The sequence below is a fragment of the Callionymus lyra genome, chromosome 19 (assembly GCF_982586985.1).
Source record: "Callionymus lyra chromosome 19, fCalLyr1.hap1.1, whole genome shotgun sequence".
In the NCBI taxonomy this organism is placed as follows: domain Eukaryota; kingdom Metazoa; phylum Chordata; class Actinopteri; order Syngnathiformes; family Callionymidae; genus Callionymus; species Callionymus lyra.
The window spans coordinates 12223084-12240293 of NC_141836.1; the positions used below are offsets into that span (position 1 = coordinate 12223084).

A 17210-nucleotide genomic window follows, 5' to 3' on the forward strand; every position below is an offset into this window, starting at 1 on the left:
CCCCACAGGACCAGAAACTAAACAAGCAGCTGCCGCTTCAAAGTCCAGGGGAGCGGAGGCGGAAACTTACATTTGGCAGAGACTTCGTAGCCTCCGAGAGGAGCCGGGTTCCCCTCGGCAGCGTCGAAGCCGGCGGACACCAGCACCACATCTGGGGAGAATTCCTGAGCGATCGGCATCACCACAGTTCTGCAGGCGCAGCAAGAAACAACGTAAAACACGTGCTGATGACTCAGTCGCTCGTCATCTGTCGGTTCCAGGGTGTAAGAAAATATTGATACACTTCAACATGATACCAGATCAATGTTTGACATCGATCTTTTGGTTTCATTAAAAAATAAACATGAATATAGGTTTTTAATTAATTTTATCGTAGTTATTTCATACTTATATTCCAATAAAATGTGTTTAATAATAATAAATCAAATAATTCGATTGTGTACCCTTGGCATTTTACTGTAGGCTTGTCTTTCTCAATACTTTGACAATAATCGATATTCAATAACACAGTATTGATTTTTTTTTATTGAGATATATATATATAGTATATATTATAGGCATATATAGGCTTCCAAATCATTTCATTTTTATTATTTTTTCTATAATGGTTTAAATTTCAATAAACTGTGTATAAAATAAAATAATGATAATGATTTTTTTTATTTTAGGCGAAAATATTGATAGACTAGATTTGTGACGTTTTTTTCTCCTTGTACCATATCAACAGTACTGTATTAACTTACTTTTATTTAATCTATCTTTTGGTTTCGTTAAAAAATATACATATTATTTACATATACAACAGTTTTTAATTAAGTAATTTTTATCATAGTTATTTCATATTTTAGATTCCAATAAAGTGTGTTGACACGCTAAAATATTGCGATGTCTTATACAATACTTTTTGATATTTTATAACACTGTATTGATATTGTTTGAAATCATATTTCATTTTTAATTATTTGTTCTTAAATGGTTTAAATTTCAATTAACTTAATAAAAAATAAAATTTATTGTGGGAGAAAATATTGATGCAATAAATTTGGGATGTTTTTTACCCCACTGTATCGTATCAACTGTGCTGTGACAATTTACTTTATTTTAAATAAATAAACGTTTGAAATGCTTTTTCATTTTAATCATATTCTTTTGTGGTGTATATTTTAGTTATTTGTATATATACAAATAACAATAATACAAATAACCAATAATAATCCAAATTTTGTGTTTATTTACAACTAACATGCAAATATTCGCTTATTTGGTTCATTGTTGTGTTGCGTCCTCCACAGTTACAATGAAAACCTGCGAGATCCAGGTGATGACTGAGGACAAGAGGATACAATTGACTCCAGCAGCTTTTAAAGCTGATATTTGGAAATGTTTTGGTTTCAAAACAAATGAAAGCAGTTACGACTTCGTCAAGAGTCAAGTGGTCTGTAAATTCTGCAACACTAGAGTCAAGCACTTGGACGATACCAACCTGATTTAGTTTTGTCAACTATAGATCCTACAGTATAGCAAAATATCATATATTTTCCAATGTATCATTATACATATCGAAATCACCAGATTCTTGCCAAAACAATACAGAACCCTTATAGAATCCAAGTATCTATCCAAGGATCCATCCATTTAAGTATCTATCTATTCAAGTATCCAAGTATTTATGTATGCAAATATCTATACAAGTATCCATCCATTTAAGTATCTATCTAAGTATCCCAGTATCTATCTAAGTATCCCAGTATCTATCTAAGTATCCCAGTATCTATCTAAGTATCCAAGTATCTATCTAAGTATCCAAGTATCTATCTAAATATCCAAGTATCTATATAATTATAAGTATCAATCTAAATATCCAAGTATAAATCTAAATATCACGATAGCTATCTAAGTATCCCAGTATCTATCCAAGTATCCATCAATTATCCAAGTATCTATCTAAATATCCAAGTATCTATATAAGTATCCCAGTATTTTTTCTAAATATCCAAGTATCTATCTAAATATCCAAGTATCCCAGTATCTATCCAAGTATCTTAGTATCCCAGTATCCATCCAAGTATCTATCTAAGTATTGCAGTATCAATCTAAATATCCAAGTATCCATCTAAGTATCTAAGTATCGTAGTATTTATCTAAGTAATGCAGTATCTATCTAAATATTCAAGTATCCATCCAAGTATCTATCCAAGTATCTATCTAAATATTCAAGTATCCATCCAAGTATCCATCCATCCATCACATGAACCTCCATGTTCAACATTATTGGTCCAACATGTCTCTTCCTATCACAAGTCAGTAAGAATTCTTACACACTGTGGCGTAACCGACTCGTAATCGTGGGATCCATTTTGCACGATCCATCTCTTTGATGGAGAAACTGCAGGACTTTGTTTGTGGATGTTAAACAGATGAATTTTTACTTTCATGCTATTGTTTTTTTGGCGGCGAGCTCTGCCGTCCCGAAAAAAAAAAAAAAAAAAAAAAGCGAGGGAGAGGCTCAAGTTTAACTCTCGGTGGAGTTCAAAGCCGGACTGTGCGAGTCTGTTTCCCATTAGAGGGCTTGTCACTCCACTCACGTCACTGACAACACAGCGAGAGGAAAAACAGTCCATCTGGGATCCATTTACCTTCATTATTGCGCCTGGGGACTTTTTGGTGTTGACACACACACACACACACACACGCACACACACAACAACACATTCTGTTGTCATGACTGAATGCAGATGGACGACATGATCTCATCCTCAAAAGTGTGGCCGGAGAAGATAAAAGGAGTCACGAGAACAGAGGTTTACAGAGTCCTATGTTTACACTGTTGCATGTTGTTTGTTTGGAATGGAGGATTCCTCGACTCATAAACACTCGTTGTTCAGTCACGCAGGTGTAAAGCAGGAACACATTCTCGCTCTTGTTTCCCCCCCGAAACGTGGAAACGTGGCAGCGGGGAATGGGGTGGAGGGCGGCTAATAAAAGATCAGTCGCGGCGGGAGAGATGGGGTTTGCGGGGGTTGATGGGAAAATAAAGGTGGGTCGGCTGCATATTCACCAGGACAGCTGCCTCGCAAAAACGCTTCGCAATGAACTTCAATTTTTGGATGTACAACAAAAAAAAAGTGCATCTGACAACAACAAAACTAAACTTTGTCCATCTGAGGACAATAAAAGTAATTTATTACGATGAAGAAGTAGATAATGTATTTTTTCATTTTAATCAGATTTTGGAACATAACTAATAGTTTAAATTCAATTTCTAAGTGACAAACATCTGCTTTTATAAGGTGAATAAGAAGATGAGAAAAAGAAAAGATGAAGAAGACAAATATATGTTGCAAAAATACAATTAAAATACATTAAAGTCCTTGTATTTATTTAATTATTTGCATTTAGTTAATTAATGTATTTTTTTTAATCTATTTATTCATTATATTTTTGCTTCTTTAATATAGTCTCTTATTTATTTCATATTTGAAGTGTATTTTATTCAGATTTTTTACTTATTTCATTATTTTTCTTATAGACTGTCACTCACTATGTGGTGAAACAGCAACAACTTAACTTGTATTTAATATTAATAGATTTTATGACGTGCTCATAGAAAAGAAACTTAAATAATTTCATCTGTATTTGTATTTTCTATAGAATGAGATGGCGAGGTAACTTAAACCCAACTTGAGAGAAGCTTTATTGCACCAACCGCGAACCAATTATCTCGACCCTGAGAAGGAAGTATCGTTCTATTAAAACACGACCTGGAGACTATTTACTGAAACATCAGAGCCGACTGGAAACAGGAAGTAGCACGTGTTGCGTCACAGAAGCGCGTGTCTGGTTTCTCTGGTGTTTGTTGAGGTTTCTGTTCATTTCCGAAAAACGTAGATCGTAAATGATTCTTAATTATTTAGTGCTTGTGTGTTGGTTCAGCACTGAAAGTGCTTTAGATAAGTCGTAGTACATAGAAGTTATAACTGCTTTCATTTGTTTTGAAACCAAAATATGTCCAAACATCAGCTTTTAAAAGCTGCTGGAGTCGACTGTATCCTCTCGTCCTCAGTCATCGCCGGGATATCACTGGATTTTATTGTTTCTTTAGCTGCGGAGTAAGAAATAACTGCTGCCATCTAGCGGCCGGTAGTTTAATGACGACACTAAAATGAACAAATGCCGTTTATGTTTGAATGTAAATTGTACTTTTTAAAATCAAATTATTTTTAAACACATATAATTGAAATAAAAACAATACAATAAAAGTTATACAAATAGAATATGATTTTAAAGCCAGTGAAATAAACAAATATAATATAATATAATATATGAAGTGTAGTTGATATTTTCTCACACCCCTACTGGTGGCAGTAGGCTGTGACGCAGGCAAAATAGTGAAATTGCTGAATCAGTGGTGGGTTCGTACCTGAACGCAGCAAGGTACTCAGCATCCCCCATGGGTGGGTCCAGTCCTCCGGTCCAGGCCACGTTTACATTAAAGCCCAGTCCTGCTCCAGAACCAACCTGAAACCCAACAGAGCATTTAATCTAAACTTACATTCTATCAAAGTAGATGTTTAATAAAATGATGACAGGTTTCTGGACTTCACCTCAGTCGGGGCGCCGCTGCCGGGGAAGAAGCTGCCGTTGTCGTAGCGATGAAGGGATACGTAGAGAACGCTGGGGTCGCCGTAGAAGATCTCCTGCGTGCCATTGCCGTGGTGCACGTCCTGATGACATGAACACGCGTCAGGATCACGGTAGCTTTCGTTAAATCCAAGTATGTTTGGTTACCCAGTCCACGATGAGGATCTTGCTGACGCTGAGCTTCTGCTGGAGCTGCCTGGCAGCGATCGCCACCGAGTTGAAGTAACAAAACCCCCTGCGGAGAGAGAAGCACGACAGAAACAATGAGAGTGTGTAACAAAAGTAAACATTCTGATGCATTGAAATAAGTTAAGAAGTTATTAAACTAATGCTCCACTTGCATGGGATTGGAGGGGTCGGCGTGGTGTCCTGGTGGTCGGACCACTGCGAAGCCGTTCTGTGGGAACAAAAGTTGACGTGAATCAGTGAAGGAAGGAAATGGATCAAATTTTAGACAAAGAAATTATAATCATAATCCAACCCTTAATAGAAATAGGTTGGCAAATTAAAAAAAAACATTAGGAGGTTAGAAATGAGGTCAAATATCCTGTAGAAACTATCAATTTAATTTTGTTATTATAATTTACTAGTCTCTAAATGACTATAGGGTTTTTGTTCGCGTGAGTATTTAATTATCCTCAAAAAGATTTAAGTGAGGATAAAAAATGAGAATAGAAAAAAGGTGTTTTTATATATTATTTAAACAAAATAAAAGTTATATATATGCAAATATAATTAGAGCATATTTAGCTTGATATTATTTTTTAGTTAGTGGCCCCTCACAACAGCAACTGGGGTCAAATTATATTCTCTTACGGTCCTAAGGGGCTGTCAATCTAAAGGCAAAAAAAGTAAAGAAAGGGAATAAAAAAACAAAACAAAATAAACTAATTAGAGGGTCAATGACTGCTGCCATCTAGCGGCCCGGCATTTTAATTACGACACAAAAATGAACAAATGCTCTGCATGTATATTGCACATTTTGAAATCAATAAAATCAATAAAATATGACCTAATAGCCATAGACATAAATAAATATAATACATTATATATACAATAGTGTATACTGTAATGCGATGTTTAAGTGTACTTATTTTCTCACACCTCTAGTGATGGGAGTAGGCTGCGACGCAGGCAAAACAATGAAATTGCTGAATCAGTTGTCAATAAGAAGGGTTTATACAATAATAATACAATATTAAATTGATATCCGTCAGAAACATGTTCTACTCAGACCTCATGAGGGCCACAAATATACAATGAAAGGGCCACACTTTGCCCAGGTTTGGTATAAAACGTGGCCCCTGAGGAGATTGAATCGACCACCACTGTTTACGGTTGTCAAAACGAGTCCGTAGATGTCTCACTAAACAAGTTTAGACCGATAAAAAAAAATCGTGGCCCCCTTGTGTGATTGAGTTTGACACATGATTGGCTTATTTGAAAAATCCTTCAAAGGTCTCGTGGACGAACGACTTCCAAACAAAGCAGAGAAGATGACGTTTCCAAAAAATATAAGAATCCGCGGAGATGGAAGTCTCACCTTCAGTTCACCCTTGGCGACCCTCACGGCCAGTTCCACGACGCTCCCCGCCGCCATCCGGGACGCCGTCGACGTATGCGACTCGTTCCAAACGGTGTCGTTATCCACCTGAACATGAGAAAAACATTCAAATCATAACAAAACTCTTTGATCTCTGAAGAATAACATGACGCATGTTCGTTCCAAAGCTAGCATTAACGTCCATCTGGCTCTGAATGAAACCCAACTATCCCTCTCTCTAGTCCGACACATGTTCTTCTCATTACGCCGACTTGTCATGGTTCAACACGTACTGTCAGGCCGACGTAAGAATTTGGCTACAGAAAAAAAAAACCTTTTTTTTTCATGTCGTTCCGTTTTGTGTCTTTGAGGATTTCTTACCCCGACACCCCCGCACGGCAGCATGACGAACATCCGCTGGGAGAGGATTCCTGCAGAAAAAAATAAAGATTAATAAGAGTAGATCCATCGCGAAGTCGCCATGTTTGTCGCACCCGCCAGTTTGCGGTTGTCGAGTTTGAGTCTGTTGAGCGGGTTGGTGCCGTAGAGCAACACGTGTCGCTCCGAGTGAACCGACTGAAGCTCCTCCAGCGTAGCCTTGCGTCCCCGGATGCTCTGCACAAAAAAAAAAAAAAAACATCTTTTAATATTTTGGATTCATCTACAAGAGACGCTGTCGCGCCGTCGTACCTCGCACTGCCCCCTCAGGCCCCTCTCTTGTAATCGGGACCAGATGCTCTGTATTCTCCCAGCATGCTCCGGGTGAGTGCTGTTGTCTCCACATGTACACTGATGCTTCAACATCTGAGAGTCGTACAGCAGGCCTGGAGAAACACGTGGTTTAATACTCGTTATTTCTTTCACCGCTACGACATCACCTGTCGTGAAGCGGAGCTTCATGCCTCCGTCCTGACCCGCCAGACTCAGGTGCTTCTCGGGGAGCGTGAGGGACGTGGAGGCCGGAGACGACCTGGTGCGAGAGAGGGGTCGGTGGACGCTGAGGGCGCCGCAGACTCCTCGGCTGGAGTTGCCTCGTAGCATGGGTACGGCCAACGTCTCCATTTGTCGGTGAAGCTGATGCAGCTGCTTCTGTTGTTCCCATAAAAGTGACTGCAATAAATGGGAAGGTTCAGTTAGTCCAGGGGCCACATTATATATAGATTTTTATAAGGAACAAAACAAAAAAAAGAGAAAAAATATTGTCATAATGCTGTGACATTTTAAAACTAAGCTAAATAATCTAAATTTACTATTTTAAATTGTATAAAATAACAAATATGATTACGTTTTAAAAAAAAAGTTTGTTCAATTTACTTGTAAATACATTTCAGGAAACTACTGATAAAAAGGAAACAATTTAAAGAAAAATGCCCTAAAATAAAAGCAAAATAATCGATTTATTTAAATCTATATAACATTTGGTAAAAGACAAGGGTTTTTTAGGGTCTCTTCGATTTACTTTAAAACAGTTTTAGGGAAAATACTGAAAAACTGAAGAAAATGAAGAAAAAAAAGTCTGAATAATCTATTACTTTTATTTAAATCTATATGAAATGAAATATGATAAATAAACATTTTTACTTAAAATAATTATACAATTTTAATTTGTATAAATAAAACATAAAATATGATAAAAGCCGTGTTTAAAATATTTCTTCAACTTACTTTCAAAATTATCTTGTGGAAAATCCTACAATAAAAGGCATTTTAATGTTGTAAAAAAAACACCTTTAATAGTATTTTATCTGTTATTTTATAGTTTCTTCAATTTACTTCAAAAATATTTTGAGGGAAAATAGTGTCAAAAATAAAAGGAATGATAATTTTCAATAGTTATTTTATTGTTTATAAAATAAAACATAAAATATGATAAAAGACATGTTTTTTTTAACATTTCAATTTACTTTTTATTAATTATTTTAAGGAAAAATACGGAAAAAAGGAAACATTTAGATAAAAAGTCAAACAAAACAAAAAACATTTCATGGTGTCATTATACATTAAATAAATATGATGCTGCCCCCTACTGGCCTGGAGACTGGATAAAAAGACTGGACCTGGTTGAGGATGAGGGCGTGTTGCAGGTTGAGCTGCTCCTCGTGGCTCTTGGAGGACGTCGGCTCGGCCTCCCTCATGGACTCGGCCCTCCCTCTGTGCTGATAGGCCGGCTCTGGGGGCGAGCTCCCTTCCTCGTCCTCCGGGTACATGTCCTCGGACGGGATCTGGTGCAGCCTCGGCTTGTCACTCGACTTGGACATGAGCTGCACAAGCAAACGTGAAGACATTTGTTTTGTTTTCTCTTTTTTATCGTTTGTTTGGTTCATCTTTTCTATGAAGATGTTATTTATTTTGTATTTTTATTTTAATTTGAATTACGTGATGCATTTAAAATCAGTTGTAACTTATCCATCTCCAACTCCATTACTTTCAATAAATTCAATAACAATAATACAATTTAACTTGAAAAAAGCCTAAAAAACTAACATTTTCTGACCAAAAAAGTACATTTTTAACGTATTTCCTTACCTTTCCAAGGTGAGTCTGCTGCTTGAGTCTCTCCAACAGTTGTGTGTTGTGATGTTGTTGAAGGAGGTGTGAATGAAGGGTCCGGGTGCTGTGAGGAAGTGGTTCTGACCGGGTTCTGCTGAGTGGCTTGTGACCTTGGGGAGAGAGTTGGTCTAACGGAGGGTTAAACTGCAGAGGGACGGAGTCCAGAGCAGAAACTGTGGGCAGAAAGAAAACAAAAAAAATGAAACCCCATTTTTATTGATGATGAAACGAGGAACAATTTTATTTTAATGTTTCCAAAAGCATCCACAAGATGGCGCTGTAGCTCCACCGCGGTCTCACCGGTGAGCAGTGGCGAGTGCACCAGACCAGAGGGCTCGAGGATGATGACGGGAAGGTGAGGGTTAAGTTGAGCAGCCTGGTCCTCTCTGCTCAGCTGGAGGAACACCTGCGATCCTACACCTGTGACCACGGGAAGTTGACCCACCTCGTCCACCTGCACAGAAACAATCAAAAGCTTTAATTCGATGAAAGTTACATTTAATAATGGCCTGCAAACGTGTCTGTTTACCCAATAAAATAACAATAATAACTACTAACTATAAACTAATAACTATAATTATATATAACCTTATGAATCAAATCAAAAAGCCACTCCTTAAAGGTGACCTGAATAGCTCCTGTAATGCTTGGCCGCCCAGACAACCAACCAACAGCTGTTGATCACGTTTTACATCGCAACTACAGTATTGTATCAGTGTTTAGCAAGGCATCATGGGAATATAGTGTTTTGTTTACACAGTGCAGTAAGTTATTTTTAATTTTATCTTGTGTTTAAATAAAAGTTTGTAACATAGTGAACAAAAACAAGGAGATAAGCAGCTCCTGACTTAGCCGTCCTAAAATATATTTAAATATACAGTATTGTGTGGTAAAAAATGTTTACGTTTTAACTGAGACCATGGACGGTGAACCTTGATATAATAGCGTGAGCCAACACTAGCTTAAACAATATTAGCAACAGTTTTAATGCTATTTTAATGAGTGTTAGCAACAGAGCTAATGCTAGCTTAAACAGTGTTAGCGACAGTGCTTGGACTATTTTAAAAAGAGTAAGTAACAGAGCTATCGCTAGCTTTAGCCACAGAGCTAATACTAGCCTTAACAGCATTGGCAGCTTAGCGAACGCTAGCTTGAAGAGTCTTAGCAAAAGTCTTATTTTAAACAGTGTTAGTTACAGAGCTAACACTAGCTTAAACAGTGTTAGCAACATTGCTAACGCTGTTATAAACAGTGTTAGTTACAGAGCTTATTCTATTTAAAACAGAGTTAACAACATAGCGAATGCTATCTCAAACCATGTTAGCAACAGAGCTAACACTAGCTCAAACAGTGTTAGCAACAGCGCTAACACTATTTTAAACAGTGTTAGCTACAGGGCTTATTCTATCTTAAACAGAGTAAGCAAAGACGCCAATGCTATCTTATACGGTGTTAGCAACAGAGCTAACGCTAGCTTAAACAGTGTTAGCAACAGTGCTAACGCTATTTTAAACAGTTTTAGTTACAGGGCTCATTCTATCTTAAACAGAGTAAGCAGCAAAGCTAATGCTATCTTAAACTGTTAGCAACATGTTTAACACTAGTTTAAACAGTGTTAGCATCAGTGCTGACGCTATATAAAAGGCCACTGTACCAAGATTAGCCTCATCACATTGATTACAATGAATCATATTCTATTATTGTGTGTTTACAGTGATGTACACACCCTGGCGTTGGCAGGAAGTCCAAGTGTGATGGTGGGAAGAGTAGAAGGACTTTGGATAGTAAAGTTGGCGATAGTGCCATCCCTGAGCAGCAGCTTCTGCGCCTGTAGACCGCAAACAACAAGTCAATTTAAACCTTAAAATTCAATATTCAAACCTGGCGTGTGATTGACTGAAGTGATAACAGGTGTGACACCAGTTCTTTCGTCCGGTCCCTGATTAAATCAATTATGTAGAATCACGTGAAACCAAAATCGATCTCCTTGTGCTGCTCTTTAAAAACATGTCATTAGAGCCCGGTTCATGAAGTTCAAGAGGGGTTTCGGCGTGAACGACGTTACACAAAACAATATGTACCTCGTGAGAGAGACCGACAGAAGATGGAAGTAGACCGTTCTCGTTGGGGAGGCTGTCGTTGGGGGAACTGCAGCCGGAAGCTGGGGTGCTGCTGCTGCTTGGAGACGATTCTGAGGCGCATTTACGAAAAATACATGAAGATCGATCCTAAAGTGATGATGCAAAGAATAGGCTTTTTTTTACCCAGTGTGTCGGGTACTCTGTGCTTGACTGTGGGGGGGGCACTCTCTTTACGGGTGAGCGGGCTCTTGCGGGTGTTGAGATGCTTCTTCAGTTTGTGCTTCACTTTAAGATTGGGTTCAGAAGCTGAAAACGTTCCATAAAACAAAAACAATGATTGATGGACAGAGCATCGGGTTTTGGGTGGTTGGGTTCTACCTGCTCGCCGTAGCGGGGTCCCCTCCGATCCTTCAGAAGGAGGGTGAGGTGGAGATGTGACGACAGGCTGGGGGGAAACATTGGGGTCCGGGCCCAGTTTTCTGCGATCACAGAAGATTATTATTTGACATTATTTAGCTTGTTATGAAATTTCACAGTGTGCTAACATGCAGAATAAGCTCATTTCTTAATCAAGTTCCTAAATGGTTTGTTATGGGTTAGTTTGACTTAAAATTGGCCAAAAAAGAGACATGGTGTTTGAGTTTCATTTTAGTTAGCAACAGAGCTAACGCTTGCTTAAACAGTGTTAGCAGCTCAGCTAATGCAAGTTAAAACGGCGTTAGCAACTGACCTTACGGTAGCTAAAGAAGGATTAGCAACAGAGCTAACACTAGCTTAAACAACCTTGGCAACAGAGCTAACACTATCTTGAACATAGTTAGCAATATAGCCAAAGTGTATTACACAGGGTTAGCAGCAAAGCAAACACTAGCTTAAACAACCTCGGCAACAGAGCTAACAGTATCTTGAACATAGTTAGCAACATAGCCAAAGTGTATTACACAGGGTTAGCAACGAAGCAAACACTAGCTTAAACAACCTTGGCAACAGAGCTAACACTATCTTAAACATAGTTAGCAACCTAGCCAAAGTGTATTACACAGGGTTAGCAACGAAGCAAACACTAGCTTAAACAAACTTGGCAACAGAGCTAACACTATCTTGAACATAGTTAGCAACATAGCCAAAGTGTATTACGCAGGGTTAGCAACCTTAGCAAGAGAGCTAGAACTTGCTTAAACAGTGTTAAAAGAGCAGCTAATGCGAGTTAAACTCTAAGCTTAAATAGTGTTAGCAACATAGCTAACTCTAAGATGAAATAGTGTTAGCAACATAGCTAACTCTAGCTTAAATAGTGTTAGCAACAGAGCTAACTCTAAGCTTAAATAGTGTTAGCAACATAGCTAACTCTTGCTAAAACACTGATTGCAACAAAGCTAAGGCTAGGTTTTTTTTAAACACAGTTAGCAAGAGAGCTAACACAAGCTTAGCAACAGCGATACCACTAGCTTTAACAGACTTGTGAAGTTTTTCTTTATTTATTTTTTTCTTTTCTTTTAACTAAAACGGTTTTATAACCTGAAACTTAAAAAAAAATATCCATGTGAAGGTGTTGGAGCTAAATGTACTCACCTTCAGAACAGATATTAATAACAATAATAATAATATATTAATAATAACAATAATAATAATGAGAAACATAGAGGCTTAATGGAATTGTCCGACCACAGAACTTTCAAATTTCCCTCCTGAAGTCAGACTACGATGTTTACAAGTCTGACCTAAGTCGGGAATTCCTTTGATCAATTTTTGTGTAATTCTTTTATCCTTCTTATCTACAGTGAATTTGTGCATCTGCGTCACCTGTATGCTACGGGTGTTGCGGTCAGAGTATTGCTGGTTCTTTCCAGCGCCGCTTGTTTCTGCTTCTTCAGAATGACTTCCTGGAGTTTCTGTTTTACCAGAGAACTGGCCACAGCACCTGTCACACACACACACACACACACGTCAGCCCGACCATGAGAACATAATCAACGTAAGAAAGTAAATAAGTGACGACCACAGTGACAATAAAAGTGTGTGTGTGTGGGATGCAGGCGCAGTGTAGTTCATGTGTGATCGAGTTCACACAGAGGTGAGAGGCGGCGTGTAAAGAGTCAATATTGACCGAGTTATATTTAAATTCCACTGTTGTGGGTCATATTTGGACTTCACAAGGCAAACTAAAAATACAGAACTCAATTCAATGATATTTTTTTGCTGATTCTGATCAGAAATTCAATTAAAAAAAATGTTTTTAAAGATTCTATTAAAATCGCATAGCTTTGTGGATTAAAAAGCTATTTTAAAACTACTATTTTAAATAAAATCAAATATAAATTAATGTGTGAATATGTGTAGAAGCATTAGAACGGATGATAAATGTGCGACACAAAAAATCAAAGTGTGTAAGTAAGTAATTTTTATTTGTATAGCGCTTTTCTAGACCAGGGTCACAAAGCGCTTAAACAATCAAAACAATATTCAATAAAGTATATACTTTAAAGGGCAAGATAAAACTGATAACACAACAGGAGTTCCAGAAAATCAAGGAAAAGCCTGAACAAATAAAAACGTCTTAAGATGTTTCTTGAAGGAGTCAGTACAGAAAGTGTACGTTTTAGTGCAGTTTTAGCTCGTAAATAACATGGGAAAGCGAACCGTGAACTCACTCTGTTGACTCTTGTCTTTGTGTTTCAGCTGCTGCAGCTCCTGCTGTTTCTCGTGGTTCTCCTGCTCCCACCTCCTCTGCTCCATGCTAAACTAAAGAAACACACATGTGTTTAATGGAGATCAGAAGACGTGAAACCCTCGTCGTTTCTTACTCGTATGTGCTGGTGCAGTTGCTGCTGGGAGAAGGTGGTCCGGGCTTGTGACGGGAAAGGACTCAGGAGCAGAGGCGGGTGAAGCGGGGTGAGCAGCGCCGTGTCCGATCCAGGCCGCATCCTCCGCTCTCCCATCCGGAGATCCATAGAAAAACCCCGACAGCTGATGCGTCCCTAAATTTTCTGGCGAGGAGGAAAAAAAAAACGAGTTATTCCTGAAGACATAAGAGAGCTTTTCCAACATAGAAGATGATGAAGAAGTGATGAGTTCACTGAGAGGAGACAGGACAACGAGAGCTATGTAGGGAAACAAGTTTGTAGGAGGTTTTAGTGTTTATTGAGTAAGAAAATTAGTTGGAAAATGATTTTTATCTTATTTTAGAAAACTAGTTGTTGCTCCACATTTTTTTGAGTCTGACTCATTAGTAGGAACTTTATCAAGTCCAACCAAACCAGCTACAAAACAACTGGACAAACAACATTTTTAAAGATAAAACAGTTTGAATTCCGTCTTGCAAAGTTTTTACACACTCAAGTGTTCGCAAAGGTTATTAAGCTATTATAGAAAACACTTTTGAAATTAGGTAATTACATTCCCTCAGGGGACACATTTTATATGGACATTTAAGGTATTTTAAGTACAAATTAAGTAATAAGATCAAGCTAAATATGATTCAATTATTATTTTACCATAGGATTGTTAGAAAGTATCCAGACCAAGATATATCGTGATATTATTTTTCATGATATGTATATGTATATATTGTATCAATATTCGACATCACTGTATTTTTGTATTTTATTATTTTTATTTATTTAATGGTTCAATAGTTGAATAAAGTTTTTTGAAAATATAACAATATTTCGTTTATAATTCATTTTTTTTGTGTCAGTCATTCCGTCCTCCACCAATAAAGGGATGATTACATTTTTCCTAGATCCTGGCAATGACTGAGGACGAGAGGATACAGTAAACACCAGCAGCTTCTTTTTTTTTTAATGTTTGGACAAATTTTGGTATCAACACAAATGAAAGCAATTACGACTTTGTCAAGAGTCATGTGGTCTGTAAATTCTGCAACACCAGAGTCAAGTACTCGGACAATACTACAAATATATCCTTGTTACTACAGTGTCACAATATCCTTGTATCGTGACACGTATTGCATCAGTAGATTCTTGCCAATACACACCCCTAGTATTTATAAAAACTCACGATAATGACAAAAGTAGAGCGCAAAAACCAAAAAGATATCATATTTAGAGACTCGCAATTATACTAGAAATAAATACTAAATAAAACTATTAGCATCTACTTGATCTTTGACCTGATGACGGCCACACTTTTCCTGAATTAGACTTCAATCAGTAACCAAAAAAAAACACTAGGATGAGAAACCTCACGAGTGTGTCCGACATTTATGTACCGTGTGATATTCAACTTGAATCGTCGCGTTGCCAAAATTGCAATCTCAGATTTAGTAGCCGTCACTTTAAGAGAGGATGTGTGTGTTTGCACTGTCACCGCTCCTCCATATTAGGAGGTACGAATGCGGAGACTGCCTGGATGGCGACCACGACTGAAGTTACACAAATCTCCGTCAAAAACACACACACACCTCATCACACTTCCCGGTCGTGACACAATAACTAACAAAGCCTTTATTCTGAGGAGAAGACGAGAACATACAACGAAACAAAGGCTGGTACAGTGTAAACACACACAAGTACACACAAGCGGGAACACCAGAGTGTCTTTTTTTTTTTTCTTTTCCATCTCCTGGGTTATAAATAGCAAAGCACACAACATTTACCTACACAGGAGCTTTTGTTCCTGTAGAGTCATCCGGTGATGTCGACTTAACCTTTCAGATGTTTTTAAGTCAACACAGGTACATATAGACACCAACTCTTCCAAAACTTTTGCAGAAACTTTTTTTACTTTTTACTCGGAAACTTTACGAGCGGTTTCAAGAGACCGACACTTGAAACCAAACTAGTTAGACGGACTGATGACAATGGAAACAGTGTATGTTGAGAGGATCTACCTTCACAAGAAAAACCTGCAGACAATTCCTATCGTGCCATAAATCAACGTCGACGGTGTGAACTAATAACATTACGCAACAATAAGAGGTTCGCTATACTAGCTTGTTCACGCCTGGATAAGCACAAAAGGACTATTTAGATGACATAAGGGGAAAGTTGCAAAGACGGGAAGGACTTAAAAAACTAGACCGGCAGGTCGACCAGCTTTTAGAATCAGCGTGACACCCTTTTTCAAAGGAAACCACTGCCAAGATGACTTCACCTATTGCCGGACACTTACTTTGTGTCGAGTCACGCCTGTGTTTGGCTGAAGTACAAACACTTGAACCACCTTCTTCACCGAGATTAGAAAACAGACAGAAGTGGTCGAACCAAGTCATGGTTGGTCATCGTGAGTAGCTTATCAACGCTTATATTACTTCTTTTTTTTTTAACGCTGGCAGAGGTTTTAGAAAGAGACACGATACGCCCGTGGTTCGGTTGATGCATTATGCAACACTGGTCAAGTTTCCCCCGAGTCTTCGCCCGAGTTTCCATAAACATCCCGGAGAAGCTTGTGAATGAACTCAACAACCAGCTGGTTGAAGCCCACCCTACCCCATAAAGGGCGGGGATTCCGTGCTGCACTTACACCCGATCATACTATTCGTAGAACCTGGGTTGGCATAGATTACCTGGGCAAAGATCTACAGGAAATATTGACCCCAAGTTGACCCGCCGCTCCTGGGGACGCAATTCTTCTAAAGCTTCAGGCTTTGGGGGGACGGACAGCACCCAAGACAGCGTTGGGCTACTGACCTAGTCGCAAAATTGAGGTCTACTTTGAGGAACATCGGGATGAAGACCCAAGACACAGTCGCCCAGAAGTCTTCAGTTGCAACCCCCTACAGGAGGGCCACAGGAGACACATTGGCAAACATTATTTTCGGTCCTGGTTGTCAATTCGCTCTTGGGGGGGTGCGAAAATCAACAGATGCCCCAATGGCCACATCGCTATTCGTGTCACTTGCAATATCTGCAACTTTTTTTCAGAAGGTACTCCGCCCTTTATGGGTCCAGGGTGGCTAGTTCATTTGGCCTCCTCAGCTGCGAAGCAGAGCCTCAAGGATTAACCAATAGCGAAGTTTGGTTACATAGAACTATGATGTACAACTATAAATGTTTATACAGGATTTAGAAAAAAATGGAGAAAGACAGGAACTTCAAACTCAGGCTGTGCTGCCAGACACAACAGGATTAGAGTCAGTTTCTATCCCGTTTGATACCACTCCCTTAGAAGACACGATGAAGTCGCAGACTCCAATTTCGGCAACCACGGCACTTGACCGTGACCGTCCTCAGCACTTGCAGAAACGCCCTGAAAAATGTACCCGTGTTCACGGCAACAACTCGCAGTGACCGCCCTTGCTTTTTATTTGTTAATAAATACTGGTAGCGTAATTGATTAATTGAATGAACATAATAAAATCTTCCCGTCTTGACTGTTATTTAACATTTTCAACTATTCAATAACTAAAAGGTAAACAACATGGGCGAAGCCAT

The 17210-nt window shown here is 38.5% G+C and overlaps 1 protein-coding gene across 2 annotated transcripts in view; it reads right to left on the reverse strand.

The window, feature by feature from the left end:
• hdac7a (histone deacetylase 7a) overlaps window positions 1-17210 on the reverse strand; it is a 42489-nt gene that overhangs the window by 5483 nt on the left and 19796 nt on the right. For both annotated transcript variants that reach the window (XM_087781289.1, XM_087781288.1), the window contains exons 3-22: window positions 13620-13802; window positions 13467-13557; window positions 12619-12736; window positions 11194-11294; window positions 10999-11121; window positions 10816-10925; window positions 10461-10562; window positions 9035-9188; window positions 8711-8907; window positions 8242-8445; window positions 7063-7294; window positions 6875-7008; window positions 6679-6799; window positions 6566-6615; window positions 6185-6292; window positions 4983-5038; window positions 4789-4876; window positions 4605-4724; window positions 4421-4518; window positions 71-189 (exon numbers count right to left, since the gene is read on the reverse strand). In XM_087781289.1, the coding sequence (XP_087637415.1) occupies window positions 71-189; window positions 4421-4518; window positions 4605-4724; window positions 4789-4876; window positions 4983-5038; window positions 6185-6292; window positions 6566-6615; window positions 6679-6799; window positions 6875-7008; window positions 7063-7294; window positions 8242-8445; window positions 8711-8907; window positions 9035-9188; window positions 10461-10562; window positions 10816-10925; window positions 10999-11121; window positions 11194-11294; window positions 12619-12736; window positions 13467-13557; window positions 13620-13766 (2473 nt within the window). In that variant the 5' untranslated portion in view covers window positions 13767-13802. The remainder of the gene's footprint in view (window positions 1-70; window positions 190-4420; window positions 4519-4604; window positions 4725-4788; window positions 4877-4982; window positions 5039-6184; window positions 6293-6565; window positions 6616-6678; window positions 6800-6874; window positions 7009-7062; window positions 7295-8241; window positions 8446-8710; window positions 8908-9034; window positions 9189-10460; window positions 10563-10815; window positions 10926-10998; window positions 11122-11193; window positions 11295-12618; window positions 12737-13466; window positions 13558-13619; window positions 13803-17210) is intronic.